Source organism: Phragmites australis, chromosome 2 (assembly GCF_958298935.1).
Source record: "Phragmites australis chromosome 2, lpPhrAust1.1, whole genome shotgun sequence".
Taxonomy (NCBI): domain Eukaryota; kingdom Viridiplantae; phylum Streptophyta; class Magnoliopsida; order Poales; family Poaceae; genus Phragmites; species Phragmites australis.
The window spans coordinates 40,990,315-41,013,795 of NC_084922.1; the positions used below are offsets into that span (position 1 = coordinate 40,990,315).

The following is a 23,481-nucleotide window of genomic DNA, read 5'->3' on the forward strand; positions in this document are numbered from 1 at the left end:
ATTAACGTTCTTTTATGCTTGCGAAAACGCTTGTAAATACGCTGTAGCAGACTAGCAGTGCGATACTTACATCGTCAAACACGTAAAGGGGCACGACGAGAAGTAAATAGGATACTGTTTAAAATGATTCTTGTGAGATCTTATTTATATCATCTATCTCGTGATACAATGATTAAGTTGAAGAGAAAAGAGAAGAAATAAACACGTATTATCATAGAGAAGACGATCTTTTTAGACCAAATTTTATAGAATTTACTTCAAGCGTGACACCTACATAAACAAACCAAAAAGGCAGCATGATGCTTACATCAGCAATCATGTAAAGCAACGCAAAGCTTGCATCAGCGACACACTTGCTTGAATCATGCATTCATGCTACAATGTTTTATTCGGTGGAATTATAGAATTGCCCAGGGAGGAAGGATCGATCCATCCATTGGAGCATCAATCCAGACATATACCTCCTCCTTCATACATATATGTTGTAATTAGAGAAAACAATAAGATTACAAGACTCTTTCTCTCTACATCCTGTGTTCCACTTGTGCGTTTGATTATATGTGTTCATACCCTAGAATCGAATGGTTCCTTTTTTTTTTTGACACAAATCGAATGGTTCCTTAACAAGACAATATCGTAGCGTTATTTTGCACTACTACGGAGTATTATCTAGTGACAGTGGTCATCGTTCAACTAGCGAGATCAAGGCTAGTGCCGTCCGTATCATGGGATTGAGGGAGAGAGGCTAGATCGCGCATGTGTCTATTATCTCCGCTCTTTTTCTACTTTTCGTTTAAGTACATCGACACTGTTTTTAATAAACATGTTTAATTATTATCTTGATAACTATTTATTAGTAAAAATTGATAAAAATTACTCCCTCTAATTACAAATATAGGTCGTTTTAATCTCCTCAACTATTCTCTAAATATAAATCATTCTTAAACTTTTATACATTTTTTTTTCTCTTTTGTTCCCTTCTTACCCTTATTTAATAAATACTATCACTCTCACAAATTAAAGAGTTATCTTTTCCAACGCAGAATAAATAAAAGTCAACAAGATCATTTAATCTACTTTATTAATTCTTGTACACAAGTCTAAAACAACCTATATTTGTTAGTATTCATTGAACAAGAGCAAAAAGAGAATAAAAGAAGAAAAAAAAATATATAGAAGTTCGAGAATAACTTATATTTAGAGAATAGTTGAGAGGTTAAAACGACCTATATTTATAATCAGATGGAGTATTAAAGTATTTTTCATAACAATTTTATTATTATAATTTTATATATTAAATTTTAATAATTTTATATATATTAGTGATCGTTTCTAAAATTTAATTATATGTATTTTAATATGATATCTATTTAAAAATAGAAGTAGTAATAATTAGGGGCAGCAACCGTGGGGCACGGCCCGTTTCTTCTTGTGAATGTGCGCCCGCGCGGCAGCCTATGGATGACCACCAGCTGCTCGGCGCTGGCCTAGGCTGCGAGCCCGGCACCAACCGAAACCGACGGCGCCATGCCCCCTAGCGGCCAGATTGGACGGAGCGCCTCGCACGGCTCGCCCCGAGTGATCACTCCCGCGGCCAGTGGGCTACCGCCTACCAGTTACCACCACGCCGGGCGGGCAAACTGGCCGAAGTCCCCGTGATCCGACGGCTATAACTCGGCCAACCTTACCGCTCCGGCGCGCGGCACGGCAGTTGCAGCCCAGCCCGGGCCGAGGAAGCGAGCCAACCGTTACTCATCTGATCCGGTCCCGCCCAATCTCCACGGGGAGTCACCGAGACGATGCCCCCCACGCCACACCACACGCCCGCCCACCCGCCCGCCCTGCCGCGACACCTCCCAACGTCGTCGTCCCCATGGCCGCGCTCCTCCCCTCTTTCCCCTTCCCGCACGCTTCCTTCGCCAGCCCCAAGCCCCACTACCACCGCGCCCACCTCCCCGCCGCCACCACGAGGCCCGAGGCGCCCAACGCGGCCCCCAACCACAGCCCCGCCAGCGCCCGCCTCCGCCGCCTCATCGCCAGGGAGGACCTCGCCGAGGCCGCGCGCCTCGTCGAGCGCTCCGTCTCCCGCGGCGGGGAGGCCCCCGACGTCTACCTATGCACCAAGCTCATCCGCAACCTCTGCCGCCGGGGCCGCACCTCCGACGCGGCGCGCGTGCTCCGTGCCACCGAGGGGTCCGGCGCGCCCGTCGATGTCTTCGCCTACAACACCCTCGTCGCGGGGTACTGCCGCTACGGTCACCTCGACGCCGCGCGCCGGCTCATTGCGTCCATGCCCGTCGCGCCCGACGCCTACACGTACACGCCCCTGATCCGCGGCCTCTGCGAGCGCGGCAGGGTTGGCGAAGCGCTCAGCCTGCTCGACGATATGCTCCGCCGCGGCTGCCAGCCCAGCGTCGTCACTTACACCGTACTCCTCGAGGCCGTGTGCAAGAACAGTGGGTTCGGGCAGGCCATGACGGTCCTTGACGAGATGCGTGCCAAGGGCTGCACGCCCAACATTGTCACCTACAATGTCATCATCAATGGCATGTGCAGGGAAGGCCGTGTCGATGACGCGAGGGAGTTCTTGAACAGGTTGTCGTCTTATGGGTTCCAGCCCGACACTGTCAGCTATACCACCGTCCTGAAGGGCTTGTGTGCTGCTAAGCGGTGGGACGATGTTGAGGAGCTCTTTGCCGAGATGATGGAGAGGAACTGCCCGCCGAACGAGGTGACGTTTGACATGCTAGTCAGATTCTTTTGCCGAGGAGGTATGGTGGAGCGAGCAGTTCAAGTTATTGAACACATGTCGGAGCATGGATGCACAGCCAACACTACTTTATGCAATATTGTCATAAACTCTATCTGCAAACAAGGTCGAGTCGATGACGCATTCAAGTTCTTGAACAACATGGGTTCCTACGGGTGCAATCCAGATACCATTAGCTATACCACTGTGCTGAAGGGCTTGTGTCGTGCCGAACGATGGGATGATGCCAAGGAGCTTTTGAACGAGATGGTTCGAAAGAACTGTCCCCCAAACGTGGTGACATTCAATACATTCATCTGTATCTTGTGCCAAAAGGGGTTGGTCGAGCAAGCTATTATGCTTATTGAACAAATGTCAGAGCATGGATGTACGGTGGGTGTTGTCACATACAATGCTCTTGTTAATGGATTTTGTGTGCAAGGGCGCATTGATAGTGCCCTTGAGTTGTTTAACAGCATGCCTTGCAAGCCCAATACCATCACATACACAACTTTGCTGACAGGCTTGTGCAACGCTGAACGATTGGATGCTGCTGCAGAGCTCATAGCTGAGATGCTTCGGAAAGATTGCCCTCCAAACGTAGTGACTTTCAATGTACTCGTGAGTTTCTTCTGTCAAAAAGGATTTGTTGAGGAAGCAATTGAACTCGTGGAGCAAATGATGGAACATGGTTGCACCCCTAATCTGATTACATATAATACATTACTCGATGGGATTACCAAGGATTGCAGTTCAGAAGATGCCATGGAGTTGTTGCATGGCTTGATCAGCAAGGGAGTATCACCAGATATAATTACCTTTTCTTCAATCATTGGTGCCCTCTCAAGAGAAGATAGAGTTGAAGAGGCCATTCAAATGTTTCACGTAGCGCAAGATATTGGAATGAGACCCAAAGCTGTGGTGTATAACAAGATACTACTTGGGCTCTGTAAAAGATGTGAAACAGATAATGCTATAGACTTTTTTGCCTATATGGTATCTAACGGCTGCATGCCCAGTGAATCAACCTTCATTATACTCATTGAAGGCCTTGCTCATGAGGGTTTATTGAAGGAGGCCCAAGATATACTGAGCAAGTTGTGTTCAAGAGGAGTTGTAAGCAAGAACTTAATAGAAGAATGGCATTAAGGTTGCAGATCAAACTGTGTATATGCCTTGAGTCATGATGAATCAGAGCACTAATTGCTTATTCACCATTCACAGTAAGGTGGATTGATGGCTGCCTTGTGTGCTTCAAGCTGCAGTGCTTCATGTAGATGATTGGTTAAGGCACAGGAATCATGACAATGTAAGTTTCTACTTAGATATTCTTTAGGAATAAAAAGTTTCCAATTTTAGATTACTCGTACACCAAAAGTTTTTTGTACACAATCATACATATTGTCACTTAAAATATTTTATATTTGAATAGGCTTAGGCTGTAGAAATCCCACTAACAACAGTAATCTTGTTCAGGAACCTCACTTTGAAATGTCAAGATCAAGGAGAACAAGAGAAGAATCTGGAGTATAACACAAGCAAAAAGTTTGGTGCTCATAGATTGTATACTGTTGCAGTAAAGAATACATTCCGCTTTTTTTTTACTTGACACTTTTGAGATTTCGACATAGAGACTAACACATTGACTTATTAAACTGTAATGCTTCATGCTTATAATTATTGTGGGCTTGTCTTTCTTGAGCAATGTGTATGGGTACTGTTGCTTTTCCCTCCAAGCCTTTGTGAAACTTTGCCTTTTATTCTAATTTCATTCTGTCATTCAGGATTGCAAACTATAATGGTCCTCACTGAATCATATTTTTACCCAGGATTCCTTCACTTGAAATTGCCATGTCAAAGAATAATATGATTTAGAATATAACATCGGTCGGATGCCGTTTTTGACTTTCAGCAGGCTGGTACACTCTTACCATCTACGTTGCCGAGAATTTGTATGCTGTAAGCTTTTTAGCTTCTTTTTAGTAGTTATAGGTTTGCGCATCATTTATTACTGGCCTGCTGGAACCTCAGAATCCAGCACACATGCTTTATCCTCAAGAGTCAAGTCTGGTATCAGATTCTAATGTTATTCTTCTGTTTCAATAGGTGATTGTTGGCCATGACGGAGAGGTGACATACCAATCAACTTGCAACAACCTCAAGCAAGTCTTGGAGGTGATCGAGGACCTTTTCTGCAGTTCAGCTCATGGTTATGCGGAGATAATCTTTTATACTTCCACATCAACACACTTAAATTGGCTGGTAAACCAACATGGCAGCCATCGGACCTTATGAGATGCTGAAAGATTAGTTTTCCTGTTCTGTTTTTCTGAAGAAACTGTAGAAATTTCTCTGCAGCTGTCAGGAGGTCTCACAGGTTTCACTAATACGTTGTCATAGCAAACCAACTTGTCAGCAAAAGGATCTTACAGGGGGCAAACTTCCAGTCTTCAATATATTAGTGCAGCAATCTACCTCCTACGCAAACAAACTGCACAATGCTCAATAAAACCACAAGCTTTTATTGTTTGTTCACATCACCCATGTACCGAAACGACAAGGTTGCACCGAAGTTCCTCCGCTCCTCCTCAAAGTCATCTGTGTCGTCATTGGAGCTAGACTCTGGATAAACCGTTGAAATAGTTGGGGATGGCTCATGGATGCCTTTAGCTATGCAGTCTTTGGTTGCGAGCATCTTGACCTGTCCAGCATGGGAGATCTCTACCACAACCTTGTCGGCATCCGTTGGAAGAGGCTGCTTCCAGGGCTCCCCATCAATTCTCATGTAAGCGTGGTCAGCTGCACCTTTGTGGAATTCGAATCGAACACGGTGAACCTGGGATGATAAGAATTTCAGTTTGTCCATGAACTAGTTCATTTTGAATTGGTGGCTGAATATGCAGAAGTAGAGACTCCAGAATGGAGCTTCAAAATTTTCATACGTCTTTGAACATTTTTGAGTCTGGCATGTCCCTAACTATCGTTATTGTGTCACTCAGATAATTCTACCAACTGGTTGCAAGACAAATGAGAGGGTAGATGAGGAGAATGCAGCAAGTAATAATCAAGCATGCAGTTGTAACCTGAGCAAGACGAGTGCCATGGCCTTTCGGGGATAGCAAGACAAGCCCATGCCAAGCATCTTTGAAACCCACAATCTCCAGAAGGCCATCATCAACAAGTGGAGGTATTACCAAGTCTCTCTGCAATAGTATAATTCACATGAGAGATCCAAACAGGAACCACGGATTGTTTTGTCAGTCAGTTTAAAATGATTCGCATAAGGTTTTTTCTTTTTTTATTATGGAATAAACCAAGTTCGATAGTTGAAAAAGAAGTGGTATACAAGGAATGATATTAACTTAATGTTAAGCTCACCTTTCTTTGCTTCCTCTTGGTGTTCCCCAAGGATTCAGTCCACCAGAGAAGCTGGGTAAATTAAGACAAACAATGGACTGAATACTGCATTTGTGTAAAAGCTTGCTCAGAACATAATGGATTAGTATAGGACACTGGAAGTAATCTGACACCATGTCACAAAGAGCAAACAAATTAAAATATTGTAATCATCTGCTGCTTTCACCATGATGTGCACAATTTAGACAGATGGTTTAATAGATAAAAGAAAAACATGAAAAAATTTGTGAGGTGTATAGACTGTATTCGCCCAGAAGACACATAACCCTGTTAGCAACCTCCTGAATTGATCTTAGAGTCATAAACCAGTTTAAGCTAAGCTGAATAAGGTCCTAACATTAAAGCTGAGAGAGAGAGAACATATGCTATTATTGGTACTCCATTGTCTATGGCATTACTGAAACTTCAAAGTTCCATCAGTGCTCAGCAATGGCCATGTAACTTCCAATACTCTTTGATACGTCCACACAGTTTCTTTATACTACTTAAAAAGACTGAGTTGGTGGTGGTAGGATTTACCACCATCACCTTTGAGGGGTTTTCTGCGGATTGATTTGGAACTTTTTTAAATAATGGTATTTTATTGGAAATTTGCAAAATAATAGGTGATTTCACCAAATTGCAAGAATAGCATATTTTCGCCACGCCAGTTGCCGACATGTACTAATCGTCAACTGGCCGCAAGATGTGAAACTTTTTTAATAATAGTGTTTTATTGGAAATTACAAAAATAATAAGCGATTTCGCCAAATTGCAAGAATAGCATACTGTCGCCACGCAAGTTGGCAATTAGGGATATGTCGTCATACCATATGGCGATAGGTACTAATTACTAATTGGCGTGGCGACATGTTGTGGGCCACGACAATAAATTTGACGGTAGTTACGACAGGTTCCTTGTCACCATACCATATGGCGACAGGATGCTTTTAAGGCCTCGGGAGCGCGACCGACGCGGCCACACGCCACACTGCACCGCCTTCTCCCAGTGTCGCGCCCAAGCACCGTCGTGCCTGGGGGTTAAGATGAAGAGAGCACTGGAGTATTTCAGCACAGAAAGAAAAGTGGGAGTAGTGCACCGGATCGTCCGGTGAGGGCAAACGACGTCACCAGACTAATTCTTGCAGATATGGTTTTGGAGTGGGAGAAACATGTTTGCTTGTTTCATAGTGTGTATGTGATGAATACAACTTGGCGGTCAACCGCGGGATGATCGGGGCCAAACGAAAGGTTTGGTGCTAGACGATCAAGGAGGCCAAACGAAGTCAAATGTGATCCTAGAGGTACACGTGGAGGTCAAGCAAAGCATGTATGGAGAAAGATGAAGACGGCGTGTTGACAAAGTCAAACGAAGGGGATGCTGGTGCAAATGACAAGACGGCTCAAAGGATTGAGAGCGGGAGATTTGTTCACGGTCAAAATCAGAAGACGGAGTACACTTGTCAACATCGGAGTACCTGCTTGAGGCAAAGCAAGTGGCGGCTAGTCACGTTTTGAAAATCGTATTAGGGTTTCGTGGTTTGGCCACAAAACCACGGGAGGACTAGAGGGTCACGTGGCATCATCGTAAAGCTTACGTCAAGGCGAAGCTAAGTCATAAAGAAGTCGTGACCGTTCGATTGACGGAGAAAAAATAGACCAAAATAACCTGGTGATAAGTATAAGTGTATTATCGAAGAAGTATTTTGGGAACAAGAAAACTTAAGAGCCAAGGTACCTCCCTAGACCTATAAATAGAGGGGTAAGGGTGTAGAGAGATTGTAAACTAGCCACTTAAATCCCTTGTGCCACCCATTTGAGAGTCTAGTGCTATAGTTTTAGAGAAGAGAAAGATGAATGCTTAGACTATGTAATAGTTGAGAGTTTTTTAGAGAAAAATCTTGTAATCCGTCTAAAATAGGGCTAACCTCTGAGTAATAAAGTTTATATTTTTACATATGCTTGAATTCATCTCCTTCTAGTCTCTCTCTATTGATTGTCTTGCAAGTTTGTAAGTTTTTTTTTCTCGATTGTGATTTTCTTCTTTTTTAAGCTTCATTTTTTCCACATATGTAAAGTAATTCTTCTTGTTGCTAGAGATATAAACATTTATATACTCATGTATTTGAGAGGGTCTTTAATCCTCTTGTCTCTAGACCATCAACTTATAGAGTTTTTTTACTGTCTTTTTCTTTGATTCATTCAAGTTTTACGCTTTTGTACATAAACACATATAGAATGGTCTTAAATAGAGTATATGTTTCATATTACATCTGTGGAGTTATGTTAAGTTTATGTTTCTGTTTGCGCGCTTTTAGATAGTCAGGTGAACTATCTTGTCCTACACTGTTGTCATTGATTTTCCAATAAAATCACGCCACCTACCAATATTCTAGAAGAATCTACAGCTGGTAGCCATAAAATGATCCCCAATCATTTCGTATCATGCCCAGTAAAGACGGAATTGTAAAACTTAATGCCAGTCGTAGATTCTAATATTACCTTTAGACTACTCCCAGTGGGAGTATCAACTCCCAGACTTGCTCCGCAGTACTAGCCCCATACAGGGCCGCGCCCTCTTGATATGATAAGAAGAAAAAGGGGCTCATGAAACTGAAACCAGATACCAGAAACTAGAAACACTTTTTACAGACACTAAACGTGTTGCAACATATGACTATTTGCTGAGTTGGCATAGAATTATGTATCTTATGCAAGATACAACCTTGGCAAGAAATCTAACTCATTGGAACCGAATGAACAAGTGTCCTCATAATTCATCCCATAATTCATAGTCACAAACACATGGATGCGCATCCTCTGATATTGCTTCACAAAGTCACGAAAATATACAGTAATATGAGTCTAGATGAACAGTATCCTAACATTATTCTACTATAGCAATTTACTATAACAAAATACTGTAACGATTCTATTGTTCATGAAGTCAATGTAGCGGTTTTGATTCCGGATTTAACCGCTTGGAAGGACTAATATCATGGCACTGTTCATCCTTTGACTTTGCAGAAGAAAAATCAAAAGATACGAACTAATTGCTTTGAAGGGCCTAAGAAACAACTCAAGAGACTATGCATCAGAGGTGTTGTATTTTTCTTAGTTTCATATGGCATGTCATTTTTGGAAATTGTGATATGATACAAAGGATTGGGAGTAGTCTAAACAAAAACAACGATGATTAATAGGTTTCGAAAAGTTCAAATCAATCGAAGGGCTCAAATTGAAGTTGCGGATCAGTCAAGATGAAGTCATGCACCCGTCATGATAACTTAGAAACTAAATACCTCAATAAACTATACGGAAACACACGGTACTTCACGATTTAATCCTTCTCCTACGCGCAAAGCAATTGGATGGAACCAGCATACAGAATTAGAAATTTTTGACAATTTCCCACCTAAACATGTAAACCACAATGGAATACACTAGTTGAAGTCCGGAAGAAGCATTCAAGCAGCAAATCGACATCAATGACGGATCGAGGGTAGAACCACTACCAATGCTACAAAATTCGAAACACCTTTACCAAAGCATCGAAACAAGCAATAAAGTGCACTCCGCAAAGAAAAAAGGAGCGGAAAATGCCACCCTTACTCGGCCAGGTCAGCTCGAATCCATTTTGCAGAGCTATTCTGAACTCTAAACAGGGTGCATAAAACCCAAACAAACAAACAAAACGCGCTTAGTTTTGCGAACCCCGCAAAACCTGCGCTATCACCGCGTAAACCACAGCATCCCGCCGCTCAAGCCAGCAAACGAGACCTCGCCACATAGACGAACAGGGGAGGAGCTTCGGGATCACTCGCACACGCACCTGCGCTCGGGAGAATCCGAATCGCTTGGGGCGGACGACGCAAAAGCCGGAAAGCGAGCGGCGCTTTGGGGCTCGGAAGCGAGCCGCGAGCGGAGGAAAGAAATGGGAACGGGATTCTCTCTCTCCGCGCGTGTGCTGTGGAGAGAGCAGGGAGCAGACTGAAAAACAGACGGACGCGCGAACGCGTCCGAGACCATCCAATAACATTCTAGTTCTCTTTATTTTTTTCATGAATTGTCTAAAAAAGAGATTAATAAAGAAAGAGAGAAAATCTCATCCTAAAAGAATAAAAAAAGTCTTAAAAACCCTTTGTAACAAGAATTATAAAGAAAAATTATTAAAACACTAAAAAAACGAAAATAAGAGACAGAAACTCTATCCCTTCGTGAAGTGATTCTATTACGGAAAGGGACTCTATGTCTTATAAGCGCCAGGCGGGCCGCGGCGCTTGGTGCACGTGCGGCGCCGACGCGTGGATTCTAATTTCCGCCCACCGACAAGCGGGCCCAATAGAATGATGCAGGTGCGGGGCCGTTGGTCGGTTGGCCCTTTCTCCAGTCGCGCTCCCGAACCTTTCCGGCTCCCACAGGTACCGCGACTGACATGTGGTCCACATGCAGCGTGGGGCCCTCGTGTCAGGCTCGTGGAGTTGTACTCACTGCTCTCCTTTTCGTTGGAGTAGTTGGCTCGTTTCATCGTTTGTCCGTCCTCCGGCTGCTTGCTTCCGTGCAGGGGCGGACCCAGCGAGGGTAAATTTCAGTGGACTTAACTCTTTTTTTTCTGAAGCTGTAAAGTCTAGTGACTGATATATTCCCGTTCAATTTTTAGGCTGCTGCTGCGATTTTCTCCAAACCGTTTCGGGTCGCGCGGTTCGGCTGTGAACGTTGCGAAACTTTGCCGCGCGCAGCGCTTCCCCTAGTGCGCGCCGTTCCTTTCCAGCGATCCACCGGCGGCGTGGTGAGTGCGCGTTGCTCCGGCCGGGACAGGTCGAACCGGCAGAGCAGGGCAGTGTCCCTCGCCTCCCCCATCTCGATGGGCATCCAGGAATCTTGGCAGATACGTGTGTACGTATGTCTTGTTCACCGCGTGGCCTGGGTCCTGTACGTGTTTTTTAGTTTCAACCGCCTTAATAAAAGGGCAGGGCTCATTACATCTTACGTCAAAAAAAAGTTTCAGCCGTCGTACTTAATGTACCTGTGTACTCTCAGTTTCTCAACGGAAGATCGGACTTTTAGAGAGCGTGCATGCATGTTATCAAATGAAAATTCCCCATGTCTTGAGTGCAAACTGCAAAGGTAGAACTGTAGAAGTGCCTCTTCCTCATCTCGGGAGCACCTCTAGTTCGGTGATAGAGCCATGGCAGTACCTCTCCGCCTATTCTTGTTAACAGATTATCCCACTCTCTGTGTCAAAAAACGTACATAACTGTTAACAGAGACGGAGCTAGCAGGGGCTAGGGAGCCATGGCTCCCTCATGCTTCGTGTACACCCTTTGTACATATGAATTTACTATGAAAATAAGATAGCAAGTTAATATTTGGATTTTTTTAAGTACACCCAAGTTGATATGAACCGTCCATTTTAATTGATCTAATAGTTGATATTTCTCTTACCCCGTATGAGATAATAGGCCACGCGGTATCATACAAAAGTTATTAATATCAATAACCACATAGTAAATAAAGAAAGAAGAATATTTTCTGCGTATGTTATTAATAACATGGCTTTTAATATAGTAGTTAGTGACAACAATAATACCACTTGCTATAGTATTATACATCGTTAGATTTGATCTAACTGCCTAACCAAACCCAAGGTTTTGGCACGGCAAGGCGGTTAATTTCCAGGTCTCATTTAAGTCTGGTTCCTCTAAAAAAAAGAGGGTCTGGTAGGCTGTGGGCCTATACCAAGACCAAGGCTAATAAGGTCCACCGAAGTTATGTGTATAAGTTGGTGTCCACTGTTCCAGTCACCTCCAGTGATGCATACATACAGCATAAGGTATTACGAGTAACAGGTAGACGAGGCTTGCATCAACTCAACTACTGGACAGCTAACAAAAGGAGTAATACTCTACAGCACAACCGAGTCTGAATGTATCTTGCTAGCACAACAGAGTTCTAACTTCCAAGGAACAGATGGCAGCGGTAGCATCCAGACAAGCAAGCTGGTCAGCTTGAACCCACCGCTCCCAGCCTTCCTCCATCCAGTTGTTAATCTTTACATGAGAAAACATTACTTTACTTGGGGAGATAACTCAGGCGACACCGATAAGGTCTTCAGTATCATCAATCCTTGCACCGCAGCACTCCTTCCGTTTCATTGTAACTTTGCTTCTATACAGATTTGAACTGGAGATCCTGAACTTCCTTTCTTTCGGAGTCGTTGAACCATTTGGCCTTCTCTTTGGTGTCAAGTTATTTGTATCTCCACCCTTGTTCTTTACAGGCGTCCTGTCGGTATGAACATCATTGTCCCCAAAAAGATGCCTGAAGTGGTGGCGAGGATTTACATAACAGAACGATGAGCAGACGATTCCTATGACCGTTGATGGTCGCACTGTTTGCATAAAATCCTCTAACTCTGAAAAACAAGCGTGCTCGGAGTATGGCAAAGTGTAAGAATCCTTCTCAAATAGCTTTGGTGGTGATAAGGGATCATAATCCATCTCTATGCCATCATCTCGCCCTTTGCACCTGATAGACTTTGCTGGTGACCTACCGCTGTACTTAGCCTTTCCTTCGCTGCTTTTCCAAAGCCAAGGAATACCAGAAGGCATGATTCCTATAGTGGGGCACACTGTGTTCAAAGCTTCAAGACTCTCGATGGTGAAACTGTATCTTGGAACAGCACGGACCCTAGTCAAACTGGTCTGTGTGGTAAAGAGCTCGTGGTTTTCATCAATGCCTAGAAGGTGTATTGTCTGCAGGCGCTGGGGCCAGACCCAAATCTGATGGAAAAAAATTAAAGGAGAATGTTTCAATATTAGGAAGGTGAACGTGTAGTGTTTAGAATATCAGATAAAACAGCAGTTAACACACTAAGCGTTTGTAGCTAAACTGAATTATAGACTGCATAGGCTGATCACGACAAACATTGACAATGAAGCAAGTTATTATTGAACCATAGAACATCAATTGGAATTGCATGTAAGAAATCTGCCAAGGTTATGTCAGTTATATCTCAAAAGAAATCCATTAAGGTTCTGTGGAAGAGTAGAACATGGAGTATATTGAGAAAGGGAGGCTACAACCTTTGTTTTTAGTGCTCTGGATATATGAAGCAACAGGTCTTCTTTTCCAAGAGTGTCAACACCAATAATAACTTCATGATCAGGATGTGCCTGAATAATATCAACCATCTGCATCTCAAATCTAAGAACTATGAGTATAGAGCATCCAATCACAACATGATTAATTACATTGGCTTCTATTTTGGCCAGTACAGTACATTCAGCACACAAGAACATAAGCATAGACAACCTGCTTACAAGTTGCGAGCGACATCTTATTGCAGGTGGCATGACATGTTATTGCAGGTGGCATGTTGACAATGGCAGCACTAGCAGGGAATCCATCCCAAATCATGATCAATTAATTTTTTTTCTCCTGCTGCAGCTTTAGCAGCCAATGTATGCACATTGATTTCACATTTCATTTGTGACATTTTGGTCTGAGTAGCATCAACATCAACATGCTATAAATGTTTGAGGAAACACTAATTATTAGTTGCTTCATAAGTCAAGATGGATGCTCATTGCTCAAGCTGCGTGTAACGAGATATAAGCAACACAACTAAACTCTTAAGATTTCTCGTCGAGAAATCAGGATAGGCTCTGAAAATGTGCGCAGAAGTGTATCTACTGATTCTGATGACCTTCAGACTTCAGTCCAAGAATGTGTTGAGGACTCCACAGAATTTAATCTTGCAACTTATTGAAGCCATCCTAGATGCTAGATGGTTCAAGCGAGCGCATCATTACGCGAAACTGGACCGGATGGGTTCGGTAAACTGAATCATCATGCGAAGAAGGCATAATACGGCACAATCATCACGCAGGTTTAAGCGAAGCTCACCTGCTCAGCCACGATGGGGCGCGGAGGGAAGTTGAGCGACGGATGGCAGTAGGTGTTGTCCAGATAGAGCACGTCGACGGCATCCCCACCGAGCGCGTCGAGGAGCGCCTGCTTCGCCCGCCGCGCCTTGTCGCAGCCCAGCTCCCAGCGGAAGTCCCCCGTGTACAGCATGCAACCGAGGTCCCCGCGAAAGAGGTACATGAGCGAGCCTGCGCGCAGAGACGAGACGAGACGGCCGCCGAATCCCGCCGCAGATCAGTAGTTCAGTACCAGTCGTGTAGAGAAGAGTGTGAAGCGAGCGAATCGGGGTGGAAGACGGTACCGTACCGGGGCAGTGGAGGGCGGGGATGGCGGTGACGCGGAGGGAAAGGGGCCGGTCGGAGGATGGGGAGGAGAGGGAGAGGGATGCGGAGGCGCCGGGGGCGAGCGGGCGGAGGAGGGAGGCGTCGATCCCGGGGAATCGGGTGGGGAGGAGTCGGGCCGTGGTCGGGGAGCAGTAGAGCGGGCCGTGGCGCCACCCGCCCGCAGCGCCGAGGCCGCGGGTGTGGTCCTGGTGGAGGTGCGTCAGGAAGTAGGCCTGGCTACCGCCGCCGAACTTGTCCACCGACACCAGCCCCTCCTCCATGGCTTGCCGCCTTGCCGAATGCCGATGCCTCGCCGCGCGGTTGGCGGTTGCTGCGCTGCGCGCCTTTTTTTCTTTTCTTTTGGGCCTTCGGGCGAAGGGAGGGAAAGAAGCCACACCGGCGCGCCGAAACGAACAGTTCACTGCTGGCGTACAAGTGGTTGGTTTGCAAATCGCGAATTGGCAGCAAGGACATAGCAATATGGCATTTGTTTTGACAGATTTATTTCTGAGTAATTCTTAACAAACCAGTCTAACAAACATGAAACATGTAAGCACAAGCTCACGTTATTAACAACAAGAAGTATCCAACTAGGCAATTATTCTATCCAATATCCGAGTAGTAAATACAGAAAGTACTCCATTAACCAAGTATCCAATACAAACCAGGCTGAATAGAGCAGATGATAGCGTGTTGAGAACTACGAGAGAATACAACGGTCTTGCAAAATAAGATAAATTTAGGAGCCCAGCCCCAGCATAAACATCCGTAAGACAGCTCCTACCCACGGGACGTGTACTCTACATGGCGTCCGACAATATAAACATCTCGCAAGCAAACCAACAAAGACTCCGATGATCTAGGACTCCGATATGAAACTCAAAACGGAAAGCAGACTGCTGGTCAACCCAGTTTATGATACGCAGCAGATATAAAAGCAAAGAAGCAAAGATAAGCAACCAGTTGCATCTTCCAAATACACATGGATCGCCTGGCTACAAGCCTCATGTTTTCCTTCCTGCTTCAGCTGCATGCCATTGCCTCAGTTTTCTGCAGTGCACCAAAAAACAGTGGAATCAAAATCCAGCAGCAGCATATGCCCGCAAGCAAACTTTCTCAGCATAGGAGAAGTTGATATCAGGCAACCATGCGACGTACATAATCAAATAAAAGTGACTTTCAAGAAAGTGAAAATTGGATATGAGGAAGCAATTGAAAATATCTATGTCGAATAGGTACACTCGACATACAAGACAAGAGATCAATTGCATATGAGTCATCAAAAAGATGAAACAACAAGAGAATACAGTGCTAATGCAATGATACAGTTCCTTCAAAATAGGAGTTTAGAAGCATTGGCCTCATGAAATATCAGCACCAGCATTCTACTCAATGAACAAAAATTTCTCAAAATTCCTCCATATAGTTAAAAAATACTCAAATGGCACCACAGTAGGTTGGTACGACAACAAAAATGATGAAATGTGATTTGTCTCAATGGATAATTGCATTTGAACAACAAATTAATGTACACAAGGACCAATGCATTTTTTGCATCTCAAACCATCCCGAGTAAGTTATCAACACTCAGAAGCCACTAGGCAGGCCATTTCTAGCCCAAACAAAAGCACTTAGCACATCATATAGTTCAAAACTATAGAGAAATGTCTCTGTCTAATCCTTTTGTTATTTGCTGCAATATTTTTCTGCAACCAAGTGTGACATGCTAAACTCCCCATACCTATTGTCACAAGTTGCCCACTAGTCAGCCCACATTGCTAAGCAATAAAGTATGGCAACTGGTAACAGTGTCAATGAACTAAAGAGGCCCTAGTCCAGATCCATTTGTTCCAACAACATCCAAGTAAGAAGACCGGTTGATGTCCTAGAGATTACACTATAGTACAGACAACAGTAACTACATCTATTATGAGGTCACGTAGAAATGAAGCATAATCTGAACAAATATGATGTTCCGATCAATAATCTGAGGATAACGAGGTGTAGTTTGAAGCAACTGGATGATCTACCATTATGCAACGCAGTTACGAAGAAGTAACAACATGATACATTGAAAGTAATAGATAACATCAAGGCAATAAAAGAAACAACGATAACATGTGATGTGAATGAAAGTAACAGATAACCTCAAGGCAATAACAGAAAGGAGGACCCCTTATCAGGGCACATGTATCGAAAGACAAGGAGAGGGAAAACCAAATATAAAAGTGCCACATAACTACATCAGAAGAGTGAACTACATCAGAAGAGTGCAGGATCAGAGTGGAAGACAATCGAAATATATTTACTCTGGAAAAAAAAACTCTAAATTTCTAAAGTACGCATTATTTTAATTGCATGTGTCCCTAAACAAAACCTTCCACAAAGCAACCACTTTGAAGTGGGAATGTCTTCCATGAAGGTGACAATGAGCTATATTTTACTTTAGTGAAAATCTTAAAAGTGTGAAAGATTGGACCTTTCGAAAGAGAGATTAACTTTAGCACATAATCTTGAACTACTTCGATTAAATTGCAAAGCAGGCTAAGTAACTTTGAGCAATTATTCCACAGCATCTAACAGGTACATGTAGCTAAAAACACATCCCAGGATGCAAAATTCCCCTGTGTATTCATTAAAAATTGTGGTAAGCATATTCTACCATTTTGAATTTAGCACTGTTAATTTCTACAACCTTCAGTGAACTATAGGAAATTTTAGTCTAAAATAATGATGAATTAATCATTGTATCCACATTCATGAATAAAAATTAACTACATATAACATAGCAAGACAATTGTTTTAAATTCAGTTGTTCGGTAGAGACATAATCAGGAGAGAAAAAAATCCATAGAAGCTACATATAACCATAATATAACTAGTGGCATTACCCCTTTATATGGTAGCGTCCTTGGTTTTCTTGATAGCTAGGAAATTGCTGTGATCACAATATTCATTCACTGTGCTATCTCTAAACAAGGCCTAATTCCAAATTGAGCTAATATTTCCTTAGTTTCATGACGTGTTCTTCACCAAGTAAAATGTAGTAATTATGCCAATGGACACTACCTAGCATAAGCATAGTAATGTTTTTTCTTTCGAGAATGCACAGGATATCTGAGTATCTTTGTATTAAGCAAGGAACAAAACAATGTATGAACACTGAAAAATATTAATGCAGGCTGCAGCAGCAGAGGCATTTGAATCATATTTCATGCACCTCTGCGGCTTCCACACTACAATTTAATTGTCCCGGTACAATTTTAAGAGAACCGGCAAACATGTAGTAATAGAGACTATCAGCATTCTTAACAGTTTACAACAGTTTCACACATGTTAATTGATTCAGCGCAAACTACAGTGGATGGCTGAAAAAATGATCAAACTTCAAACCCAACAGGGTCATCAAATAAGACTGGGAAAGTGAGACCATGAAACAATTTTAGACAAAAGATCAACGATTTACACACTTATCAAAGGAAATTCCTACTGAATCAGCTATTTCTATACTAACTTTTCTTCCCTATCAGAATTTGTTTACTAAATCATTTCATGGAACACTTTGTGGCAAATTAGTCGAACAGCATACAAAGTCAAAACTGTGGACTTAGCAAAGCAAAAGGGCAGACCTTTGTGAACCTCAGGGGCATCGTGATACACAGGTTCATCCTCGGGCACAGTGTGCAGCTCATCTGTTGCCCCTGCTGCCTCCCCACCAGCACCTGCAGCATCATCGGGGTAGCGAACAACCACAACCGGGCAGACACAGTGATGCACGCAGTAATCACTAACACTCCCAAGCCTCCCCTTCCCGCCCTTGCGCGAGGCGCCGAAACCGCGGCTTCCCATGATCATAGCGGACAAGCCCAGGCGCTCGGCCTCGAGGCAGAGGCGCTCCTTCATGTCGTGATCCTTGACGACGTGGATCTTAAAGGGGATCTGCGCGTCGACCAGCGGCTGCGCCAGGTCCTGCGCCTTGGTGGAGGTGAACGCGTCGTAGTCCTCCTCCCGCTTCTTCTGCAGCTCCTCCTCGGAGGCGCCCTCCTCCCCGTCCGCGCCGGCGCCCTCGTCGGAGACGGAGACCGGGATGGAGCCCCAGTCCGCGCCGTAGAGCACGGACGTGGGGCGCACGTGGAGCAGCACGACGGCGTCCCCGGGGCGGAGGTAGTTCTGCACGGCCCACTTGACGGCGAAGGCGGATTCGTCGGAGAGGTCGACGGCGATGGCGATGCGGCGGTGCGGGGAGGCCGGGTTGGTACCGACCAGCGAGGAGAAGAAGAAGCGCGGGGAGGAGGGCTGGATCGCGGCCGCCTGCGCCGCCGCGGAAAGCCGCACCGGCGCCGGGGGCGCCGGAGAGGAGGAGGCCATGTCGGTGCCGGAGGAGTGGTTGGCCGCCATGGGATGGATGGGAGTCAGAGGGTGGGCGCTAGGGTTCTGCCGCGTTTACTACTGCGAACTGCTGGTTTTTTGGGGGGATTTTTCGGTGGCGGTTTGATCCGGGCCGGAGGCGAGAGCAGAGAGAGGTTTTTGTTTGAAATGGAATGGAGTGCAGAGCAGCCAGAGTGCGATGCGAGTTGCGGTGTGATCCGGGGAGGAATAACTTCTTGTACACGTAGCGGCCTAGTTGTGTCCCACTGTCTGCCCCTTTTCTTAATCTATTTTTAAAAGTTTCTTAAATTTTCAATGTGTTTTTATTTGAGATAAGATTAGATGGGAGGTAACTATCTACGTTTAGTTGGATAAGGTGATTTAATTTCTTATTTAATAGTTTGTATATAGCGATCTAAAAATTTTGTTTGGTTAGACGAATAAAATTTAGATGAAATTAACTAAAATTTTATGAAATTCTCTTGTCATATATTTAATTTTATAATAAAATACAATCATACGAGATCTTGTTTTATTGATTTAATAGATATAAATACAACGATATAATCAGATCACAAATCAGATTAACAGGTCAGGAGACAATATTATTTAAAATATGATTTAAAAAAGTGTATTTATTATATCCAATTAGAATATAACACATCAGCAGAAATAAAGCTTATGCAGGACATAGACGATTTCATTGAGTAGTTTTTGACAAATATGCTCATCCAGCATCTCAAAAAAATATTCTCTATAAATAGTATCACATCCCGGTTACCCCTTCTAACCAAACATCTCAGAAAACTAAATAGTCGTCTACCATATAAAAATATCCTTCTAACCAAACTCACTTTTAGCTCCTCCATCCGTGTGCTTATCGACTAGTGTTGAAAGTAATTGAGACTAGATAATTGAGATCGAGAGAATAGAATTCATTATTTATTTCATTGATTTTTGGATGTTTATATACGTGATGAATGGGTGTTGTTGGTGAGACATCCTCTCTCCAACGGATGCCAACACACAATCGTCATTGGCAGTTAGGAGAAGATGATGAATCCGCAACAACTAGAACCATCTCCAGTATTAAGGGCTCTTTTGAAACGTATAATTGGAGAGTAGGAAAACATAAAAATATGATAAGATGACGGGTAGAAAATAAATTTGGTAGAAAAAAGATGATCGGAAAACACAAGAATAGTAGGAGATGAATTGTTCGGATGTACTACACGGAAACACGGGGGAAAAACTACACGGAGCAAAGCCTTCATCCACTCCGAGAAGATTCTTTTTTTTTTCTTCTTTGGAATTCCTCCGGATTCACTAGAAAGCTTCATAAATCTTATGAATTTGGATGTAATTATTCCTACATTCCAAAGACAGCAACAGTAACAATTCCATAGGAATCGGTTTTCTATAACTAATCCTGTGAAAAAACTGTGTTCCAAAGGAGGCATAAAGCTGGTTCAGTCTTCATTGGAGCTGAAGCACTCTTGCGGCTACATAATTTCTGAACGATCAGTTTCAAATTTCATCCCGTGACCATGCCTCAGGTCCACGATCGATTTACCCGCTCTGGTCAATTGCCACGGACCGTACGTGAGCGCATGACGTGGCTCTCCAATCAAGGCACTGTACAATACAGAGACGTTTATACAGGCTCTGAAAAGAGAGAAAAATGTTACTGTACATATCATGCAAACTACTTATTTTATCCTAAAATATAGGATGTATTAGGATTTAGAAAAGCCTTTAAAAATATATTTTAATCATTAGTTAATTTTGCAATATATTATCGATTGCTATAAAATCAATATTATATTAAAGGACAATTTAGGTTCTTGCCATCGCATCAATTACGGTTTCGACATTTGCCACTGCTTGCGTAATATTCTGGTGCTTGCCATTGCCTCCGAAACCTGTTCGGATTTTGACATCGCCGTTTCATTCCGTCACAACTCGTTACTACTTTGCTAAGGTGGCATGCGTGGTCAACCGCCAACCAAGCTTTTATACCTAGATTACCCCTCTATATCTGTGTAACCCTTCTCTTGAGCAACAAGTTCTCTCTCCATCATCCCCCTTCTCTCCTACCTGAGCCATCCCAAACCCTAGACCCGTGCAATGATAGCGACTGAACCCTAATCCTGACCACATCCCGAGTGTCGAGCACTGGATCTGGAGCGCGACGAGGTGGATCGAGCAATGGATCGCTCGTGGGTTCCTCCCAGGTACACAAATCTCCCCTTGAGTTCTTGCGGTTCCCCTTCTGAGATTTCATCTAACATGAGTAGAATGCGGTAGATTGTGAATGTAGTAATGCTTAGTGCTTGCTTGTAGCTTGGATCCTGACCACGCGATGTGGATAGTATTTTGTGTTCCTACTTTCCTAAGCAAACCGGATGATGAGCCACCAATGTGGAGGAAGGGGAAGACCCTGCATCTGGTGGTCGACAGCAGGAGCACACATTTGGTTAGTCTATTTGACTATTTAGTCAATGAGGTCAAGTGAGGATCAAAGCAGATGGTTCGCATGTTTTTCAAGGCTAGTGAAACCTCTAGGTTTGAGCCATTGCTGACTGAGGATGACCTACAAAAAGTATTCAGTCTTCATAAGGATTCACAATTCTTGTACATTTCAGTTAAAATAGAGAATTTTCATGGCCCTTTGCCTTTTATTCCTAGCCCAGAGAAACCGAGCAATAGCAAAAGAACCAAAAAAGGTACTCCAGATGTAGGTTAAGATGGTATTCCTTGCACCCCACTGACCAGAGATGCAGCTCCACCAGATGTACAAACTGAGACTACAACAACTGTAGGTGCTAAAGGTGAGGCTAATGCAGATGCTGAGAAGGTAGAGGAATCTGATGCTGACTCCATTGAAGTACATAGTGATAGGAGCTGTCTCACCAGAGTCTCCAAATACGCATTGAGCTGATCCTCCCACAGAAAAAAAAAGCACAACCCCTGACTGCACTAGAACATAAGGATGACCAACAAAACAAAAAACCAGTAAAAGGAAGAAAAAAGGATATACAACAAAACCCCCCAAAAAAAAAGAAAAAAGAAACTCACCTTCCAGTTTGCACACCTCAAAAACCAGCATCCAAGATATTTGTCGGTTACACCCTTCACTCTCACTATATTCAATCCATAATCACACCTAAAGCTTTTTTTTTGGCCTGTTGTGAGCTCCCAGAGCGATAAGAGCTCATCCCTCCCTCCCGTGACATCCTCTCTCTTGAAAAAATGGAGGTACGGTCCTGCTTATATAGACCCAAAATGTTTCTGCGTCAAAATTTCCCTCCAAAATATCAAGTTTCCCTTCAATTGTGCCCACAGTCAGCCAGTGGCATATACTGAATAAGCACAAAGGGCATCCTATGTCATTTGGTATGGGCAAACGGCTTGACTAGACGGTGTCTGAGTTCCGTTTCGGCGTGATGTCAAAATCCGAATAGGTTTCGGAGGCGATGGCAAGCTCCAGAATATTACACAAGCAGTGGCAAATGTCGAAATCGTAATTGACGCGATGACAAGAACCTAAATTATCCTATATTAAAATATCTATATAATACAAATGTATTAATATAACTTTTGAATATTAAGATATACGTAGAATTTAATTAATTATTGATTAAAATTTATAAAGTTTGACTTTTTTAAATTCTAATATATCTTATATTTTAGAGTTTAGACTAAAATTTTTAGTGTTGCTTTCCATCAAGCGCCACCCCCCTCCCCACGTCGGTGCGTTGTACGTGGCCTCAGGTAGCTGCGAAATCGCACCACACACGCGTGGCTCACACAGTTCAAAAAACCGACAGTAACTGCTCAAAAACCATGATAACCGACCTTCTCGATCCGGTCTGGTTTCAGAAACCGAGCGGTAACCGAATTTGAATTCAAAAAATTCGAAAAAAATAAAAAATTCAAAAATTCAAAAAAAATCTTTAAAAAAAACTAGACACAATTCTAAGACCTTCGGTGATTTTTTTTTTCAAAAATAATGTCGTTTTCATCATATTCTATAGGGAGGAAGTTTGAAAACAATGAAAAAAATTGAAACGTGCGACTCAGTTATTAACTCATGTTAAGAAAAAGTTTAACATGCAAACACATAATTTTTTTTGTGTAAAACATATTTTAGGAGAATCTTTAAAATTGATTTCACTTTATTTAGAGTTTTATTAATTTCTCTATAATTTTTACAAAGTTCACAAGCATAAAGTGAATATGTTAATAAACAGCACTATAATTAACTTTTTCATGTCTACTATTATTTTCTCTACGTAAATCATAGTATAAATAAGCTAATGAAAGTGGTTTCACTAATTTTTGAGATGTGATGAGTCAGTTATGAATTAATCTAGTCGCAACACATTTACACAATCATGCATGTTACAATAACTAATTTATGAGTTCATGTATTTTTAGAAGACATGGGATCATTTAAGAAGACTAACAAAATTAGTTTCATGATTTTTGGATTAGCAAAGAGTAAACTATGCATTTAACTTGGTTTAACAAATACAATTTCTCACATAAAATTTTGGACTTTTTTATGAGTATAATACTTTTATCATGTAGATCATGTTACAAGAAAACCAACAAAATTTGTTTCACTTGATTTGAAGCTTAGATGAATTAGTTATTGATTTTACAAGATTGAGATAATTTTTAGATTTTTTGTTAAACTTCACTAAAAATTGA

The 23,481-nt window shown here is 42.9% G+C and overlaps 4 protein-coding genes across 5 annotated transcripts; 1 reads left to right on the forward strand and 3 right to left on the reverse strand.

Moving 5' to 3' along the window:
- The first annotated feature begins 1,709 nt into the window (after nucleotides 1-1,709).
- LOC133908888 (pentatricopeptide repeat-containing protein At1g09900-like) lies at nucleotides 1,710-4,454 on the forward strand. Of its 2 annotated transcripts, XM_062351100.1 has the most exons (3): nucleotides 1,710-3,899; nucleotides 3,974-4,058; nucleotides 4,226-4,454. In XM_062351100.1, exon 1 carries the CDS (start codon nucleotides 1,874-1,876, stop codon nucleotides 3,896-3,898), a length of 2,025 nt encoding a protein of 674 aa, XP_062207084.1. In that variant the 5' UTR covers nucleotides 1,710-1,873; the 3' UTR covers nucleotide 3,899; nucleotides 3,974-4,058; nucleotides 4,226-4,454. The 2 variants fall into 2 exon arrangements, with proteins under 2 accessions (XP_062207084.1, XP_062207082.1); XM_062351098.1 differs by having other exon boundaries at nucleotides 1,711-4,058.
- Nucleotides 4,455-4,968: 514 nt separating this feature from the next.
- LOC133907029 (diacylglycerol kinase 1-like) lies at nucleotides 4,969-11,017 on the reverse strand. Its single transcript, XM_062349010.1, has 4 exons — nucleotides 10,871-11,017; nucleotides 6,128-6,178; nucleotides 5,833-5,952; nucleotides 4,969-5,585 (listed from the first exon to the last, which is right to left on the reverse strand). Exons 1-4 carry the CDS (start codon nucleotides 11,015-11,017, stop codon nucleotides 5,271-5,273), a joined length of 633 nt encoding a protein of 210 aa, XP_062204994.1. The 3' UTR covers nucleotides 4,969-5,270.
- An 801-nt stretch (nucleotides 11,018-11,818) lies between these two features.
- Nucleotides 11,819-14,846, reverse strand: LOC133908889 (uncharacterized). The gene is made up of 4 exons (XM_062351101.1): nucleotides 14,381-14,846; nucleotides 14,054-14,262; nucleotides 13,231-13,338; nucleotides 11,819-12,927 (listed from the first exon to the last, which is right to left on the reverse strand). The coding sequence occupies exons 1-4, from the start codon at nucleotides 14,676-14,678 to the stop codon at nucleotides 12,235-12,237; spliced, it is 1,308 nt and encodes a 435-aa protein (XP_062207085.1). The 5' UTR covers nucleotides 14,679-14,846; the 3' UTR covers nucleotides 11,819-12,234.
- Nucleotides 14,847-14,980: 134 nt separating this feature from the next.
- LOC133908890 (universal stress protein PHOS32-like) lies at nucleotides 14,981-18,987 on the reverse strand. The gene is made up of 2 exons (XM_062351102.1): nucleotides 18,027-18,987; nucleotides 14,981-15,447 (listed from the first exon to the last, which is right to left on the reverse strand). The coding sequence occupies exons 1-2, from the start codon at nucleotides 18,793-18,795 to the stop codon at nucleotides 15,440-15,442; spliced, it is 777 nt and encodes a 258-aa protein (XP_062207086.1). The 5' UTR covers nucleotides 18,796-18,987; the 3' UTR covers nucleotides 14,981-15,439.
- Nucleotides 18,988-23,481: the final 4,494 nt, after the last annotated feature.

Bases quoted from the DNA above. Each gene is read 5' to 3' on its own strand.
- LOC133908890 (XM_062351102.1), bottom strand. From the start codon at position 18,795: ATGGCGGCCAACCACTCCTCCGGCACCGACATGGCCTCCTCCTCTCCG.
- LOC133907029 (XM_062349010.1), bottom strand. From the start codon at position 11,017: ATGCCCATCGAGATGGGGGAGGCGAGGGACACTGCCCTGCTCTGCCGG. The intron at 6,179-10,870 runs GTTTCGCAACGT...TAATTTACCCAG, and splicing joins GAAGCGCTGCGCGCGGCAAA to CTTCTCTGGTGGACTGAATC. The intron at 5,953-6,127 runs GTGAGCTTAACA...ATACTATTGCAG, and splicing joins CCAAGAGGAAGCAAAGAAAG to AGAGACTTGGTAATACCTCC.
- LOC133908888 (XM_062351100.1), top strand. From the start codon at position 1,874: ATGGCCGCGCTCCTCCCCTCTTTCCCCTTCCCGCACGCTTCCTTCGCC.
- LOC133908889 (XM_062351101.1), bottom strand. From the start codon at position 14,678: ATGGAGGAGGGGCTGGTGTCGGTGGACAAGTTCGGCGGCGGTAGCCAG. The intron at 13,339-14,053 runs GTGAGCTTCGCT...TTTGAGATGCAG, and splicing joins GCCCCATCGTGGCTGAGCAG to ATGGTTGATATTATTCAGGC. The intron at 12,928-13,230 runs GTTGTAGCCTCC...TTTTTCCATCAG, and splicing joins CCAGAGCACTAAAAACAAAG to ATTTGGGTCTGGCCCCAGCG.